An 18,772-nucleotide genomic window follows, 5' to 3' on the forward strand; every position below is an offset into this window, starting at 1 on the left:
TGGGGATGAAGGCAGATGCTCAACCGCTGAGCCACCCTGACATCCCAAAACTAGATTATGTATTGTTCGGTTGATGACAATGTGGCCAGACCTTGACAGAAACCTAAGCCTGTTCATCCCTTAGAGGCAGTGATCCATATTTGCTAACTCAGTGCTCATGGTGTCTTTATCACAAATGACAAGCACCGACTGTCTTCACAGACATGCACACAACTCTAAGAATTGCATCCAACTGGCAAAACTGCAGCCCTGCACATACCGAGTACCTACATTCTCTGTGCCCTCACGCAGGGAGTGGAGTGTGAAGACCCCACACCCTGAAGCTGCAGAGGCTGTGTCCAGACAGCAGACATTGACAGAAGGAGGAGTTAGAGTCTGTAAGAGGTAAGAGGAAGGCTAGTCACAAGGAAGATGAACATCTTAAATGTGAACATTTGAGGACGAGGGAGAGGGCTCACTTCTGGGTAGTGACAGAGGAAAACCAGAGTGAGCCCACGCTGAGGGATGGAGAAATCCTTGTACATATGAGAAATATATATGGGGCGCCTGGGTGGACTCTTGGTTTCTGCTCAGGTCATGATCTCAGGGTCGTGAGATCACGCCCCACGTTGAGCCCCGAGTCAGGCTCCACACTCAGTGCAGAATCCTAGAATTTCTCTCTCCCTCTGACCCTCCCACCAGCCCCTTCCTGCAGCATATTCCTTCTCGCAAATAAATAAATAGGAAAAAACAAAAACAAAAACAGAAAGAAAGAACTAACTACATATTTCGAATGAATGAATGTCTTTAGCACTCATCTCTAGGTAACATGCTACCAATTTCTCCTGCTTACCATTATCTCCAGCATTAGAATGAAGTTCCAGGGGCAGAACTTTTGGAATGTCCGTTCACAGCCCCCAATGCCTAGAACAGTGTCTGATACATAGTAGGAGGTAAATAATACCGATAAGTAAAGACTTGTGCGGCAAAATGAATTTTGGAAATGGTTATAAGCAGGGACTCAACGTAGCCCAATCTGCTGCTAACTGTGAAGGAGAGGGACTGGCAATAAAACAAGCAGGGAGGCCAGTTAGGAGAGCACTGTGCTAGTGGTCTAGGGCAACTGGAGGGAGGTGGGGGAACCTAAGGTACAATCTGGCAAAGAATCGATGTGTGTCAGTGATAGTGAGGAAGCGGGAAGAGATTGCTGAGGAGGAAGGAGGAATCAAGGACACTGGTTTCTGGCTGAGAAACTTTGGTTTGAATTATTTGCCCTGGTAAGCAGACACAATATTTTTTAAAGATTTATTTTTTAAAAATTATTTATTTATTCACACACAGAGAGGCAGAGACACAGGCAGAGAGAAAAGCAGGATCCATGCAGGGAGCCTGATGCAGGACTTGATCCCAGGACCCCAGGATCATGAGCTGAGCCAAAGGCAGACACTCAACCACTGAGCCACCCAGGTGCCCTTTTTAAAAGACTTATATATTTATTTTTGAGAGAGAGAGAGAGAAAGAGCGAGCAAGGGAGCACACAAGAGCATACAAGTGAGAGGGAGAGGGAGACAAGCAGACTCCGTGCTCAGCATGAAGTCCAACTCAGGGCTGGATCCCATGACTGAGAGATCATGATCTGAGCTGAAACCAAGAGTCAAGTCAAGAGTCAGATGCTCAATCAACCAAGCCATCCAAGTGCCCCACAATTAAATTTACATACCAAATTGGTACACATTCATTCAATGAGCATTGAGTACAACCATATGGCCAATCAAGCATTGGTCTTTGTGCTAGGAATTTAGCAGTAAACAAAATTCCTGTCTTCAAGGGACTGACATTCTATAGGGAGAGGTCAGGCAATACACAAATTAATCATCATGTGGCAGGTAGTGAGAAGAAAAATAAAGGAGCATAGAGAGTAACAGGGATGGCTGTGTTGTTTTTAAAGAGGGAACATGGGGGCCTCTCCGGTAAGACAACCTGTAAGCAAGAAACTTGAAAGGTGGCCTAGTGAGCTACGTGGATAGTGGATAATCACCTGTTCTCAGAAGAAACAGAACTCTGAGAAGTACCGCAACAAAACATGAGTGAAGATTCAGGCATCACAAGCCAGCTGCTGCAAGTGGTGGCTGGAGAATTTCCCAAGCTTTCTGGAAGAGAACACAGAATTTCAGACTCCAGAGCAAAGAGTTTGGGCACGACAGGCTCGTCCATGACAAATGATTTCAGAGCTGCTGACAGAAGGCAATTCAAATTTTCTAGCTGACTTAGAAGTTGTTTGAATTCCACGGACATGCAATCCAATTAGGGGAAAATTTATGAGTTAAAATAGGAAATCCACACAAAGCCCTGTATGCCTCTATGTTACTCTGCATCACAAGCATGAATGAAGACCACCAGCCTGTCACTATAGTGCTCTGCATTAGAGCCAAGGGTTTAAAATGATTCGGAAGACTTAGGGCTCTGACCATGAAGGAGGCTTAGCATCAAGACCTAGGATAATGAAGAGATGAAATGTACTCCAATGAAGAAATATAATCTGTGGTCAGTTAATCAAGAGGAAACATGCATACACTGTGTACATCTATATACCACACACACACAAGTGCAGCAAGTTTTTCACCCTCAACGCATCTATTTCTAAGGGGCGCCTAGAGGGGCACTGGGGGGCTCAGCAATTGAGTCTGCCTTCAGCTCAGGGCATGATCCTGGGGTCCTGGGATTGAGTCCTGCATTGGGCTCCACATAGGGAGCCTGCTTCTCCCTCTGCCAGTGTCTCTGCCTCTCTCTCTCTCTCTTTCTCTCTCGAATAAATAAATAAAATCTTTGAATGAATGAATGAATGAATGAATGAATGAATGAATGAATGAATGAGACGCCTAGGTGGCTCAGTGCGTAGTGTCTGGTCTTTGGTTCAGGTCATGATCCCAGGGTCCTGCGATCGAGTCTCGCATCAGGCTCCCTGGCCACAGGAGTCTGCTCCTCCCTCTACCCCTGACCCCACTCATTCTCTCTCCCCCCCTTTCTCTCTCACACAGATAAATAAAATCTTAAAAAAAAAAAATCAGTGACACAACTTATAACTAAATTTCCTGAGTCAAGGTCCATAATATCCCAAAGAGGTGCTTCTTCAGCCAACTCCTGGAATTAAGAGATCATGGAGCAACTAACCTGCAATGCACATCAACAGGCCCCTATGAACCCCCCCAGGGCTGCAGGTCAATTGTTCTTGAGCTTCTAATGCCCCCACTGGCTTCTACTCTCAGAAGTTGTACTGCGCATTCTAGGGCAAGTTCCAGTCCCTTCCACATAGTGCTGAGTCCCTCCTCCTGCTCCCACATCCCTGGCCTCGGCTGGAAAGAAAGCACGTTATGCCCCCTGAGAGACTAAACACACTTTCTAGCATGATGAGGGGCAGGGGCTGGGACCAGGCATCTCTGCTGAGAGCCGAGTGTTTTGTCATATTATCCCCACGGCAGCTGCCATGAGCAATTCTCTCACAGTTCCAGGCTCACAGAGAACCCAAACTTCAAGCAACTTGGTCCCACATGTGGATGGGCAGCAGCACTGAAAGGAGCGTGTCCATTTCAAAGGAAATTTATTAACCCACACAGGGGCCTTGGTCATCTGAACGTCACCTTTTAAAAAAAGGTTTTTGGGACATCTGCGTGGCTCAGTGGTTGAGCGTCTGCCTTTGGCTCAGGGTGTGGTCCCAGGGTCCTGGGATGGAGTCCCACATTGGGCTCCCTGCATGGAGTCTGCTTCTCCCTCTGCCTGTGTCTCTGCCTCTGTGTCTCTCTCACGAATAAATAAAAAAAATGAATAAATAAAATCATTTTTTTAAACGTGTTTTATAGATCTTTGTTTTGCAAGGCGAATGAGCACTTAATTTATCACATGTCTGACTTCAATCTCAAATCTTGGTCAGGTCTATCCTGATAAACTAGAAGGGACTTTATGGGTCCTGGCGATGCCTCTTCCTCTCTCCAGTGTCCCCAGGCTACTTGTAGATGGTCTGTTTGATTTGATACTCAAAACCCTTGTTAACTGAGGGCATTCCGACAGTGAAGCGTATCCCATCATTCTCTATTCCAACTTTTTTTTTAAAGATTATATTTATTCATTCATTAGAGACACACAGAGAGAGAGAGAGAGAGAGGCAGAGACACAGGCAGAGGGAGAAGCAGGCTCCATGCAGGGAGCCCGATGTGGGACTCGACCCCGGGGACTCCAGGATCACGCCCTGGGCTGAAGGCAGGCGCTAAACCATTGAGCCACCCAGGGATCCCTCTATTCCAACTTTTATTTGGGGCCAGCGATGTTGTCTAGATAAACTCACCTGACGGGTGATACCACATACACCAGACGATATGCCACAAGACATAGCTCTATTCCTGTGTCTCACAGGAATCAAAGTTCCAAAATACACACCCAACCATCTTCCAACTGCCTCCCAGTTTTTCCCAGTGCTCCCCAAAGCAGTCTCACCCCAACACTGGGCACCAGCCACACCCAAGCAGTGCCTTCCAGGCACCTCCACAGGTAGAAGATTCTGGCCCCACATCTACAGATGTCCCAAAGTTCCAGACGACAATCAGGTCACATAGCACCAGCAAAACACAATGTTGGCCACGCCCAACATTTTGAACACAGCAAAGTAACAAGAACGAACGTGGCCACTGAAACAACTCTGCATTAAGCCCCATTTCCATTATGAGAGTATTTCCCATACAGTTATTCTTCAGGAATCAAATACACTGGACGATCTAAACCCACATCAGGGTCACCAGCTGATGCCAGCACCCATCTTGTTAGGTCAGATCAAAGGACAAACATTAGAGGTCTTATCGTCCCCAGGCACAGCTGGACGGGCCAGGAAACACACAGACCCAGGTCCAAGAGCTGGAATGCTTGCTGATCATTCAAAGGAACGTGAAGGATGCAACCCCACTAGTTTATGCACATACAAGCAGTTGATCAACACTATCCTAACTACAGAATTACCAGATGTACTTAATCCAAAATCTCCAACATAAGAAATAAAGACATTTCTTAGATTCCAAGTCTCTCGAGAGCAAACAGACTGACCTCCATGGGACCAGAATAACTAAGTAACATCTGTGAACACGACTTGATTTTACCTCCAATCCATCAACTGTGTCCACCTTGTCAGCAGACCCCCGCCCCAAATTTTGCCCTTAAAAACCCTCACTTGTAAGCCATTGGCAGTTTGGGACTTGGAACATGAGCCCCCTGTTCTCCTGGGTGGTACCACACCAAGGAACAGTCTATCTGGCTTCACTGCAAAAGCTCCAAGTCAGTCTTTTACTGACTTACTATGCTTCCAAGGGACGAATTCTCCTGCCCTAAGGGAGACTGTTACATGTGGATTAAAAACCACAGAAACAGGGGTGCCTGGGTGGCTCAGTCGGTGAAGTGTCCACCTTTGGCTCAGGTCATGATCTCACGGTCTTGGGATAGAGCCCTCAGTGGGCTCCCTGCTCAGTGGGCAGCCTGCTTCTTCCTCTCCTCCCCAGTTGTGCTATCTCTGTCTCTCCTCTCTCAAATAAATAAGTAATGAAATCTTAAAAAGAAAAAAAAAAACTAACAGAATAAGACAGAATTAAAAAACAGAGTAAACAACAAGCTGTTTCAGCATCCATGAGGGGGCAGCCCATCCCTACCAGATGACCAGAATCCATCAGCTGTGAAGGTAAAGCACAACTGGAAGAAATCTGCCATCAAGACCCTGAGTTTCAGATTTCTGGAGTGGTGTTTAAAAAAAAAAAAAAAAAAAAAAAAACCTAAAAAAAACTTACCCACAAGAATGTCACTTCTTTCAGACTAGGTCCTCCGACGCATCTGTCTTCTAGAAGAACCTGGGCATTTCCGGCAAAGGCCTACAGCTTCACACTTCTCCGTTTCTTTCCCTGTGTTCTCACCCTCCCCTATTCTGCTCCATGGGCCAGATTTTCTTTGGTCTCCCCAGCACCACCCTCCTTAGCGCCTAGGCGGCTCTACCTCCAGCAGCTGTCCCTTTGGAAGGGGCTTTTCAGTTTTCCAAAGACGAACCTGAAGTTATTCTAATTTTTCTCTAATGACCAGCGGAGGTTGGGGGAAGCCTCAAAAATCATGAACACCTAGCCAAGGTAGCACGCACTCATTTTCCTCTTGACCTCAACTTTGCTCCCACTGCCCAATTTATGACACAGTAGGACTGAGGCTTCGCCTTCACCCCTACAATAGGACCACCACCCCGGAAGCGGAAGCTGTTTACTCGGGCCACTGCGGGGGTACTTGCAGCCATCACCGGGGTGGGCGTGTTTGCGGCACTTTCACGACAAGGCCCGGCCTCTTTACGGCCACACCTGGGCCCACTCCTGTGTGCGGGTGCGCGCACGCAGAGGGACCCTGCCTCGGGCGCGCGCACGTCCTCCACCACCTGCTTCCCGCGCCCTGCCCTGCCTCCCTTCTCCAGTCAGCCTTTGGGAGCCTGGTAGTGCTTTGATTACCTCCTCCGCTAGGGCATCCCTAGGCTTTTTCTTTTTCTTTATTTTATTTAAAAAGATTTTATTTATTTATTTATTATTTAAATGCCTTGGACAAGATTTATTTATTTATTTGGTTAACTAGGGATCGTGATGTCCGGGTCCTGGGATGGAGTCCTGCATCGGGCTCCCACGGGGAGCCTGCTTCTCTTTTTTTAAAAAAAGATTTTATTTATTTATTCAACAGAGAGAGACAGAGCACAAGCAGACGGAGAGGCAGGCAGAGAGAGAGAGAGAAACACGCTCCCTGCGGAGCTGGGTGCCCGATGGGGCTCCATCCCGGGACCCTGGGATCATGACCTGAGCTGAAGGCAGACGCTCTACCAATTGAGCCACCCAGGCGCCCCTTTATTTATTTATTTTTTTTAAGTGAAAGCAATTCTCCCTCCCTTGAATTTGAATAAGATGGGCTGATGTTTACTGCTCTAAGTGCTTAGATTAGGAACACGTGGGTGGCTCAGTGGTTGAGTATAGGCCTTTGGCTCAAGTCGTGATCCCAGGGTGCTGGGATGGAGTCCTGCTTGGGGCTCCCTGCAGGTGCCTGCTTCTCCCTCTGCCTGTGTCTCTGCCCCCCACCCCCCCGTCTCTTATGAATGAATAAACTTTTAAAATCTTTTTTAAAAATGTTGAGATTAATTCATTTCACCTCACAATGAACCTGTTAGATGAAAAACTGGCTAAAATCATGCTTAGGTCAGAATTTGAACCTGAGCTATTTTGGGTCTCCAGTCGCTGCCCTTACCTACAGCACATGCTCCCTCTTCTGAGACAGGCCCTTAGTCAAAAACCAGGGATCCTACCTGGCCTTTTCTCTATAATCCCCACCCCTTCCTCCCAGATTTTTGTTCTGGGGGGATGTTTCTCCAGATGCCTTGGGTGGTTCTAGTCAGTAGTTTTTTTTATCTCCCTTTGAGGTAGGGGAGCTGAAGGGAGTCCATTTTAGAAAGGCTCTATTTCTGCAATTTCTCTGCTACGTCACAGTTACTCTTGGTCTATATTTTGCATCTGAATTAACCAAAGAAGCTATGTTCCCACTTCAAAGGGGAAACAAGAAAGTTAATCTTTCTCTGAACTTTTGTCCTAAGCCCCCAAACACCTGATAACATCTACAAGGAGGCAGATCGCAAACATGTTCCAGGGCGTTAGTTTTGAAGAAATCTTAGCTGATGCTGGCATCGATAACCCCTACCTTCAATGATTTATAGAATTACACCTATTATTCACCTGCCACTTGCTTTTGATCGGGCCCTACCCTGGATTCCTGAAGGAACATGTATACTAGACTTCTTTCCAATATAGGCTCATCATTCTCCTTTCCTTTCTGAGTCTCCTAGACATGCTGTCTGCTATTATGTCACTCACACTATTCAATAAACTCTGTTTTTACTTTCTCCGGTTCACATCTCATTTCTGTCCTGTGCAAAGTTGGTCTTGCAGGGCACCCTCTGTGGATCCTTGGATCCAGCCTGCCTGCATCAACTTCATCAGACTGTGAGCAACCTACGATAAAGGACCACTTCCGATTCAGCTCTGTCCTTAACCCCTCCTGGCAGCCTGGACACAAGTAGGGCCTTAGGGAATGTTTTAGAGAGAAGGCCTCCTTTCTGAAAATGTAGGAGCCTCTGCCTACTGGAGGTTCCTTGAGGACAGGTTCTGGTCTCAGTCCCCACCACCTACAGGACCTGCAAAACAGCATGGGCCCAGTAAATGTTGTTTCAATATTCACTTAAAAAGTTATTGAGCACCGAGAGTATGCCATTGTGGAGTAGATGGAGTCTGTTTCCAGGCTTGTTCAACTGGTGCCATAATAGCAGTACTTTGGAGGGATGCTGTTTGCACAGTGCCACACATCAGAGCTTTGATTTTCCAGTCTCATAAAGACCAGTGATCCCAGCCTGAATCTCTGTCAGTGGGAAGATGCATAAGTGAGATGATGTGCAGGAAAGTGTTTTGCAAATGCCAAAGCACCAGTAGATGTAAGTGGTGATGGTATTATAACTATTATGACAGTGAATAGAGGTTATTTGATGCCAAAGGTATTGGAGTCAGACACATCCTGCATTAGGTCCTAGCCCCTCCAATTACTTGCCTTGGACAAGTTGGTTAACTCAAATACATATCTCTGGGTGTCAATTACCACCTGTTGCACTAGGGTAAGCATTGGACATATGATCCTTCATGATCATCTTATAATCTTTATAGTCCATAATAATTACATGATATAGTTTGCCCAAGATTTTATATCTTGTATCCTGAGTGTCCTCTTTCACTCTTCAGATGTTCCTGGTTTGATGAATTGGAATTTCTTAAAATTCTCACATGTTCATCGGAAGACATCATTTAAGAGAATGAAAATGCAAGCCACAGAGTGGGAGAAGATATATGACAAAGGACTCATATTCAAACTGTATTGAGAACTTCTGTAGGTCAATAAGGAAAAGATAAATAGCTCAATTTAAAAATGGACAAGACTTGAGCCAGCACTTCACGGAAGAGAATATCCACAGGGCCCGTAAGTATATAAAAAGGCACTAAAGTTCACGATTCAACAGGGAAATGCAAATCAAAACCACAATGAGATAGTACTCACTATACATCCTAAAAGTGAAAATATTGACAATACCAAGTGTTGGGGAAAATATGGAAAGAAGATGAGAACTCTTTTTTTTTTTAAAGATTTTATTTATTTATTCATGAGAGAGAGAGAGAGAGAAGCAGAGACACAGGCAGAGGGAGAAGCAGGCTCCACGCAGGGAGCCCGACGTGGGACTCGATTCTGGGACTCCAGGATCATACCCTGTGCTAAAGGCAGGTCCTAAACCGCTGAGCCACCCAGGCGTCCCAGAAGCTGAGAACTCTTAAAGTCACCAAGAATAGCAAGGTTTCAGGGACCATACTTTTATTTTTCTCCTCTTTCATTTCGATATAAGCAGCAAGAATAAACTAGGGATAATAGGATGCTCTTCATGGGTCTTGGACATGTTCTGTATCTTGATCCGGGTGGAGGTTACAGGATTGTGTGAACATATGCAAAAGATGCACTGAGGGGGCACCTGGGTGGCTCAGGGGTTGAGCTCAGGTCGTCATCCCAGAGTCCTGCTTCCAGTCCCACATCAGGCTTCCCACAGGAGCCTGCTTCTCCCACTGCCTAGGTCTCTGCGTCTCCCTCCGTGTCTCTCATGAATAAATAAAAATAAAATCTTAAAAGAAAAAAAAGATGCGCTGAGGATGTGCGCCTCTCACCACAGTCCTGTCACCTCTTCACATTCTACAGTCCTGCCTGCGAGCGCTGCGCGTGCACGAGCGCCCAGGGGCGGGGAGAGAGACGGGCGCGCGCGCGTCCGCGAGCGGAAGCCCAGGCGGGGGGCGGCGCGCGCATGCGTGCGGAGGGGCCGGAAGGAGAACGGCCGGGCCCGGAAGCGGGGCGGGCGGCCCGGCCGAAGCCGGCCATGGAGGGTGGTCCCGCCGGTCGGGCGTCGCCGCGCGAGGGGCCGGCCGAGGAGGAGGCCGAGCTCCAGGGAGCTGCCTGGAGCGGGGACAGCGGCAACGTGTCCCAGAGCCACAGCAGCGCTTCGGGGCCGTGGGAGGACGAGGGCCCCGAGCCGGGCGCGCCCGGCCGCGACCTGCCGCTGCTGCGCCGCGCCGCCGCGGGCTACGCCGCCTGCCTGCTTCCCGGAGCCGGGGCGCGGCCCGAGGTCGAGGCCCTGGACGCCAGCCTGGAGGACCTGCTCACCAGGGTGGACGAGTTCGTGGGCATGCTGGACATGCTGCGCGGGGACTCGTCCCACGTGGTCAGCGAGGGCGTGCCTCGCATCTACGCCAAGGCCACGGAGATGCGGCAGGTGTACAGCAAGATCGACCGGCTGGAGGCCTTCGTGGCGATGATCGGCGCCAGCGTGGCCAGGATGGAGGAGCAGGTGGCCCGGGCGGAGGCCGAGCTGGGCGCTTTCCCCAGCGCCTTCCGGAAGCTGCTGCACACGATCGCCGTGCCCTCCTTCTTCCACAAGGCGTCCTCCGGCAGGCCCCAACCGGGCGCCTACGAACCGCCCGTCCTGTTCCGGACCGAAGACCACTTCCCCTGCTGCAGCGAGAGACCTCAGGTCTGAGTCCGCGGGACGGCGCCGGTCGGGGGCGCTGCCCGAGAGCGCCCTCGGGCGTTAAGTCCCGGGGACGTGCTGGTGGCAGGCCGGCGGGGGGCTGCCTGTTGCATACCCGCGTGCCTCGCCGCCTGCGTGATTGCATGTGGTTTTCCGTGTCTCCCGAGCCGAAACGAGGCCTGCCTGGTCGGGGGGTCGTCGGGGAAGCTGAATGAACCAGCTCATCGGGGCGCTGCGGCACAACCGTTCTTTTTATGGGTTTTACAGCTCAACCAACAGTGTTCACCTTTCCAGAGTTTCTATATTTTATACGCTTAAGAAGAACTGCCGAGGGCTTCAGAGCCTTGTTATTTCCATCCTAATGGCGATTCCATTTTCTGTAGCTTAGTTTCAGGGTAGATGGTAAGTTATTTCACGTTCTATGAAGCTTTTCACATCATGGGTCGTAAACGGAAGGATCATACACTTTCTGAGAAGATGTATTGATTTATTGCAGCTAATTCTGAAGTTGAATTTGACACTGGGGCCTCAGAATCTTAATTTGTCCACGGCAAACGTCTGTGGTTGCTAACATTTTGGCTTATAACTTAAATATTAATAAAAATTCTAGCTTTTATCGGAAAAAGCTTTTCTTCTGAAAAGGACTTATTCCCTTTTTTGTTTGTTTGTTTGTTTGTTTGAAAATCCACCTGTTGTTCATGATTTTAGGGATAAGGAAAAGTGGCTTGGGAGTACCTCCTTGAGGATGTGAAAAATGTGAAAAGGCTCAGCTACTATTTCACAGAATTTTATGTTTCTTTCCTCTCAAAGTGAATAGTTAAATCACACGTGTGAATGACCAGTGTTAGGATTTTTGTCTTTTTCACCCGACAGCATAGAATCTTGCAGTTACAACAGGTCTTGGTCTTGATTTGAATCTTAATCTGTATTCTCCATTGGTCCTCCCAGACAGTAGACCTCAACTATGCACCCAGCTTAGGGTGTTTTTGTGTCATTTATCGAAGATCTCAGAGGTTGACAGGGCAGGTATAGCCTCCCTTAGCTGTGTACATCATGATAAATCCGATAATGCAATCTGCTTAGCTTTCATGGACCTTCCATATCGCACATTTACAGTGTTTATTCAGGAAGCTCATTGATGACAAAGAATCTCTGAATTTAGAAGCTGAAAGCACATGTAAGTTACATTTAATACTGGCCATCACTGGGAAGTCATTAGCATATCCCTATGACGTCACTGAATATGAAAATAGCTTTCCTTTTTTTTTTAATATTTTATTTATTCATTCATGAGAGAGACAGAGAGAGGCAGAGGGAGAAGCAGGCTCCATGCAGGGAGCCCGATGTGGGACTCCATCCCAGGTCTCCAGGATCACGCCCTGGGCTGAAGGGCTGAAGGTAGCGGTAAACCACTGAGCCACCCAGGCTGCCCCTGAAAATAGCTTTCTTATCTAATATCCATGTTGCTAAAATGCCTTTTTTATAAAGGACAATCTCTCTTTTTTTAAGATTTGTATTTATTCATGAGAGACAGAGAGGAAGGCAGAGACATAGGCAGAGGGAGAAGCAGGCTCCCTGCAGGGAGCCTGAAGCAGGACTCCATCCCAGGCCCCAAGATCATGACCTGAGCCAAAGGCAGACGCTCAGCCACTGAGCCAACCAGGTGCCCCAGCTAAAATGCTCTTTAAAAGGGGCACCCTGGGTGGCTCAACTGGTTAAGCACCTGCCTTGGGCTCAGGTCCTGGCCCCAGGGTCCTAGGATTGAGTTCCATATTAGGCTCCGTGCTCAGCGGGGACTCTGCTTCTCTGTCTCCCTCTGCCTGCCACTGCCCCTGCTCATGCTCTCTGTCAAATAAGCAAAATCTTTAAAAATAAAATAAAATTGTGGTTAATATTAAAAAGCAGGTAGTAATTAGGGCAGATTATGAAAAAATTAGAATTTTGAAGCTGAGATTTAATCTCTGCATAATAAAAACTCTAAATTCCAGAAAGCATTAAGTTCACAAGTAACACTTTAAAGAGTAACACTTTATTTTAGGAACATATAGTACTTATTTACTTTTATTACCTATAAAGTAAATTGGGTTGAGAAAATTAAAGTATAATAACCAGTAAAAGAATGAAATTCAGCTTGACATTTTTTAAAGTTAATCACATATAATTTTCTTTTTTTAATTTTTATTAATTTATGATAGTCGCACAGAGAGAGAGAGAGGCAGAGACATAGGCAGAGGGAGAAGCAGGCTCCATGCACCAGGAGCCCGACATGGGATTCGATCCCAGGTCTCCAGGATCGCGCCCTGGGCCAAAGGCAGGCACCAAACCGCTGCGCCACCCAGGGATCCCCACATATCATTTTCTGACAATACTTTAAAAAACAAGCCCTGGAAGCACCTCGCTGGCTTGGTGGGAAGAGTGTGCAGTTCTTAATCTTGGGGTTGTGAGTTTGATCCCCACGTTGGATATAGAGATTACTAAAAAATAAACTTATGGGGCAACCCAGGTGGCTCAGCAGTTTAGCGCCGCCTTCAGCCCAGGGCCTGATCCTGGAGACTGGGATCCAGTCCCACGTCGGGCTCCCTGCATGAAGCCTGCTTGTCCCTCTGCCTGTGTCTCTGCCTCTCTTTCTCTCTGTGTCTCTCATGAACAAATAATAAAATCTTTAAAATTAATAAATATTTTATTTAAGATTTTATTTTTAAGTAATCTCTACACCCAACATGGCATGAACCCACAACCCCGAGATCAGGAGCTGCATGCTGTACCAACTGGGCCAGCCAGGCACTCCAAATACAAACTTAAAAAAAAAAAAAAAGCCCTGGTTTAGATGACAACTTACATGATTACATGTGCAGCTTATCTCTAAGCAGCCTTGGGTTCTGAAAACTCTTGTGGTCACTTGTTCTTGAGGGTTCTAAATAGAGAGTGCAGGGCCTTGTTTGGAATGGGGCACTCGAAGCTGGTTTGCATAGTGTGGGACAAATGAAGCTCCTTTGTCTCAAGAACCAGGGTTGGGGGAGCCAGGCACACCTCTGCTCTGGCACTGCTACCCTCAGACCTCCTGGCTCCTTCCTCCACTACCCCTGACCAACTGGAGATTTAAGGAAGGTCATTCTCACTCTAATAAGTCAATAAAATTTGGGGGGGACACTAGTTTTCATCATGGGTGACCCCAGCAGACCCATCTCTACTGCTGGGTCTGGAGCTCCCCCACTTAATAGAAGAATAAACAAGGATGGGGTTTAATAAACCTCGAGAGGAGGTATCCCATCAGTCTCACTGGAGTCCATCTGTTCTTCACTCTCACACCTGCTTATAGAGCACAGCTCTGCTTAGAGTGTCTGGGAGTCCATAGGACCTCCACCTAGTCCAAGGGCAGCCTCGGGCATCCGGGAGCCAGTTTATGAACATTCATGAAACGGTACTAATGAGCTAGTCAGTACCTTGTGGCTTCTTTTCCTCCTAGCCAGAACTTTGAGAAACGAGTCTTGGACCATGTGTAAGGAGGTGGATCCATTCACTGTAAATGGAAAAGTGCAGATAGAAAAGTGGATGGCTCAGTCCTTTTTTTTTTTTTTTTGCAAGATTTATTTATTTATGATAGACATATAGAGAGGCAGAGACACAGGAGGAGGGAGAAGCAGGCCGTATGCCAGGAGCCTGACGTGGGACTCGATCCCAGGACTCCAGGATCGCACCCTGGGCCAAAGGCAGGCACTAAACCGCTGAGCCACCCAGGGATTCCCTGGATGGCTCAGTCCATTAAATGTCTGCCTTCAGCTTAGGTCATGGTCCCAGGGTCCTGAGATCGAGCCCTGCTTTGAGCTCCCTACCTGGGTTCACTCACTGTCTCCCAAAACAAAACAAAAAGTGCAGCTCGTAGAATCAGTCTGGTGTGAACTTGCTAACTGTATGAACTAGGACAGGCTAGTCACATCCCTAAATGGCCAGATGGAAAGAACCACAAGGCTCCACAGTCTCCCAACTACACCCTCGTGGTACACAAGCAGCCACAGACCACATGTAGACAAATGTGCAGGGTGTGTGCAAATAAAACTTATAAACAGGTATTTCTTGAAACAAAAGACCTAACGAGAGCAAACTAATAATGGTCTGAATTTAAGATTTTAAACTACTTTGGCTGCCTCAAAAGGAGCAGCACATGGGAAAGCATTAGTTGGTTAGGTTTTTTTCCCCACTGCTGGTGAAAGCAAATGAGAGAGCTGGGCTCAGGACAGCAGAGAGAGAGCCAGGTCACCAGCTGTCTTCAGACCTCAGACAGTCACAAACAGCTGGAGGCCACCTTAGGTCTTACCTGCTTCGAGACCCGCCTTCTTTATCAGAAACAAAACTTCATGGACTCTCACACAGCAGTATCTTCTAAGGACTTCAGCTTAAAATGATTTGTTAATAGAGCTAACGGGGCTCAGTTGGTTGAGTGTCTGCCTTCAACTCAGGTCATGATCCCAGCATCCTGGGATAGAGCCCGTGTCACACTCCCTGCTCAGCGGGGAGTTTGCTTCTCCGGCTCCCTCTACCCCTCCCCCTGCTTGTGCGCTCGCGCATGTGCGCTCTCTCTCTCTCAAAAAAAAATAGAACTGACATCCAACTCATCAGTATGACTACAAGGACCACCCAGAACACATCCCAAATGCACCAAATGCCCATACCACAGTTAACCCATCTCACCTGGGCTGCTCAGCAGCTTCTTAAGTGGTTTTCTGCTTCCCTCAACCCCTCTCCAAGCCACTCTGCACACAGTAAGCAGCAGCCAGAGGTGTCTTTATTTATTTTTTTTAATTTGTATTTATTTATGATAGTCACAGAGAGAGAGAGAGAGAGAGAGGGGCAGAGACACAGGCAGAGGGAGAAGCAGGCTCCATGCACCGGGAGCCCGATGTGGGATTCGATCCCGGGTCTCCAGGATCGCGCCCTGGGCCAAAGGCAGGCGCCAAACCACTGTGCCACCCAGGGATCCCTAGAGGTGTCTTTAAAAACCACAGGCCAGGGATGCCTGGGTGGCTCTGGCTGAGCGTCTGTCTTTTGCTCAGGGCGTGATCCTGGGGTCCTGGGATGGGGTCCTGCATCAGGCTCTGCAGAGAACATGCTTCTCCCTCTATGTTTTTGCCTCTCTCTCTCTCTTTGTTTTTCATGAATGAATAAATAAAATCTAAAAAACAAAAAACCACAGGCCAGATAGATTGCCTAATACCATCATTAGCTTCTCTCTTTTTTTAAAAGATTTTATTTATTCATGAGAGAAACAGAGAGAGGCAGAGGGAGAAGCAGGCTGCATGCTGGGAGCCTGATACAGGACAAAGGCAGGCGCTAAACCGCTGAACCACCCAGGGATGCCCCCTACTATTGGCTTCTGGAGACATTAGAATGAGATCTGAATTCTGTTCTATGGCCTGCCACACCCTACAGGATCTGGCTCCCACCCCTGCAGTGACCTTGACTTGGGCCTCCTCTCTCCCCTTGCTCACACCCCTCCAGAATCTCAATCCTGAGAGAGAGCATGGTCTGCACCCCCTCCCTCTGGCAGGTGTGGGCTCCATCAGGCCTGCTGCCGGAGGCTGTACTGACAGCAGTAACATCCCTCAGGCCTCCAGAGTGAACCAATGGCCAGGCAAAAACCGGGTGCCCCACAAGGATCAGGAGGCAGAAAGGTGAATACAGTAATTCAGTCAAGTGTCTTCTGGGAACTGGAGCACCCAAGGAGGACTGAAGACACCAAGGAAAATAAGACCTGATTTTTCTTCTTCAAGAGCCTGATGGGCCAGCAGGTGAGCGGGTCAGATGGCCACTCGGTCCAATCCCAGGTTCAGGTAGGCTCAGGATTGAATTTGTTAATTTGGTGCAAGCTTTCCTGGGCGCTCTAAGAGGGCCACTTGTCCATTGTGCCCCAGGGATGTTGATAGAGAACTTCCAGAACTACCTTTTCTTTTTTTCTCTCTCTCTTTTATTCATTTATTTGAGAGAGAAATGAGCAGAGAAAGCGGGAGAGGGAGAAGCTGACGCCACTGAGCTGGTAGGCTGATGCAGGACTGGATCCCAGGACCCCAGGGTCATGACCCCAGCCGAAGGCAGACTCTTCAACTGAGCCCCCTAGGGCCCCCCAGAACTATCTTTCTGAAGAGACTGCTTCATGTGCCAAAAGGTTAAAAATCCCTTTCCAAAGCGGACCTCCACGGTTAGCTCCAGCCATAGGGAAGGGAATGCATCTTAGAATGAGAGATTCCCCTTTGTGTCTTCATCCCCGAGGGAGGCGAGCCCGTGGGGCGTCGGGTGGGCCCGGCCGAGGCTGGAGGCGGAGGCTGGAGGCCGGAGCTCCCGGGCGCGTCCCAGGCCCGGCCCAGGCCCCTCCTGCGGGACCGGCACCGGCACCGGCACCGGCACCGGGACCGCGCAGGAGGCTGGCCGGGGAGCTGCAGGAGCCGCGCCTTCCCGGCAGGGGGCGCCGCCGCAGCGAGAAAGGCCGCCCTGCAAGCGGCCGGTCCCGCCCCGCCTTCCGCAGCTGCGACCCCGGGTCGGGCCGTGGGCCCTGGAAGCTGCAGGATCAGAGCCCTCAGGCCCGGTCCCTCCCGGGGGGCCCGCAGTGGGGGGGCCGCGGCAACACCTCAAGGCTGCTCTTCTGGCCCGGGGTGCGTGGCGGGAGGTGGGCTAGGAGCCGCCAGTGGGCAGGGGGCACATACAGTGTGGGGCAGGGGCAGGGGGGCATACAGTGGCCCTGCCCCGTCCCTCACCCTGTTTGCCGTCCTCTGCGTCTGTTCTGCACCCAGAATGAGCAGGCTCCTTTGTTGATGCGCCTGTCCGTCTGTCTGCCTGTTTCCCCATTACGGCGGGCCGGGAGCTTGGCCTTTGTCGGCTTGGGGCGCCCCTGAGTCCGGGGTGCCCGGCCCAAGGGCTGGCCCAGAGCAGGCCCTCCCAGTGTGAGGGATGCACGGAAGACGCACACTGGAGGATGGGCAGGCGGTGGGCAAGGAGGAGCCTGCAGCTCATATGTCCCCCGGAATCCAGTTCCCGGTCCTGCCAAAACCAGGAGACCTATTGCAGTTTTCTCGGAGGGGAGAAAAAGGCAGACTGCTGTCCCAACACACACAAAGTCCCTGTCACTGCTCCCAGGTGGGCTTTCGTGACAGTATATTGTTGCCTGGGACTCTGCTCACTGAGGGAAGAGTCTGCTGGGTGGGAGATCCAGGGCTGGGAGGTCCCAGGCTGGGAGGCAGAAATTAAGAGTAGCTGGCACAAGCGGAGTCCCCCGTGCCAGCAGCACTACTGCTTTGCAAGATGGTTAAGTTGGAAACCTAAGTGTTCTTGTCTTCTTTCTTGCTTTATTTATTTTTTTAAGATTTTATTTTTTTTTAAAGATTGTATTTATTTATTCATGAGAGACACACACACACACACACACAGAGGCAGAGACACGGGCAGAGGGAGGAGCAGGCTCCATGCAGGGAGCCAGATGTGGGACTTGATCCCTGGATCCAGAATCACGCCCCGAGCCGAAGGCAGACGCTCAAATGCTGAGCCATCCAGGCGTCCCCAAGATTTTATTTATTTATTTGATTGAGAGAGAGAGACAGAGGGAGAGAGAGCATGAGCAGGGGGAGGAGCAGAGGGAGAGGGAGAAGCAGCCGAGCAGGGAGCCTGACTCTTGGGCTTGATCTCAAGACCCCAGGATCATGACCTGAGCCCAAAGGTAGTTGTCTCACCGACTGAACCACCCAGGGTCCCCTTAATTGATTGTTTTAGTTCAATCATTGTTTTTATTCTTTTGAAAAGAATTGCTGATAAAATAACATGTAACATATATTTACCATCTTAACCATTTTTTGTGTGTCCAGTTGCGTGCTGTTTAGCACATTCATGCTGTTGTGCAGCCGCCACCACTGTCCATCCCTAAAATTCTGTCCTTGCAAGATTCACACTCTGTCCCCATGAAATACTAATCCGCACCCCCACCCCCCACCCAGCCCAGGCACCTACCACCTGCTTTCTGCCTCTGTGAACCTGACTGCTTTCAGCACCTTATGTGACTGCAGTGCTACAGTGTTTGTCTTTTTGTGACAGGGTTCTTTTGCAGGGAACAGTGTCTTCCAGGTTCATCCATGTGGTAGCAGGTGTCAGAATGTGCTTCCTGTTCAA

At 49.1% G+C, this 18,772-nt stretch overlaps 1 protein-coding gene and 1 long non-coding RNA gene across 6 annotated transcripts in view; one reads left to right on the plus strand and one right to left on the minus strand.

Annotated features, from left to right (window-relative positions):
- LOC140619358 (uncharacterized) overlaps positions 1-6,353 on the minus strand; it is a 26,931-nt gene extending 20,578 nt beyond the window's left edge. For 2 of the 5 annotated variants that reach the window (XR_012019253.1, XR_012019251.1), the window contains exon 1: positions 5,799-6,353. This is a non-coding gene — a long non-coding RNA (uncharacterized lncRNA). The remainder of the gene's footprint in view (positions 1-5,798) is intronic. The other 3 variants (XR_012019254.1, XR_012019247.1, XR_012019250.1) reach the window with 3 other exon arrangements.
- Positions 6,354-9,897: 3,544 nt separating this feature from the next.
- BLOC1S4 (biogenesis of lysosomal organelles complex 1 subunit 4) lies at positions 9,898-11,265 on the plus strand. Its single transcript, XM_072802688.1, has one exon. The coding sequence runs from the start codon at positions 9,905-9,907 to the stop codon at positions 10,631-10,633; it is 729 nt and encodes a 242-aa protein (XP_072658789.1). The 5' UTR covers positions 9,898-9,904; the 3' UTR covers positions 10,634-11,265.
- Positions 11,266-18,772: the final 7,507 nt, after the last annotated feature.

This window comes from Canis lupus, chromosome 2, assembly GCF_048164855.1.
Source record: "Canis lupus baileyi chromosome 2, mCanLup2.hap1, whole genome shotgun sequence".
Lineage (NCBI taxonomy): Eukaryota > Metazoa > Chordata > Mammalia > Carnivora > Canidae > Canis > Canis lupus.

What these genes read in the sequence shown, in the direction of transcription:
- BLOC1S4 (XM_072802688.1), top strand. Translation starts at nt 9,905, where the DNA reads ATGCGTGCGGAGGGGCCGGAAGGAGAACGGCCGGGCCCGGAAGCGGGG.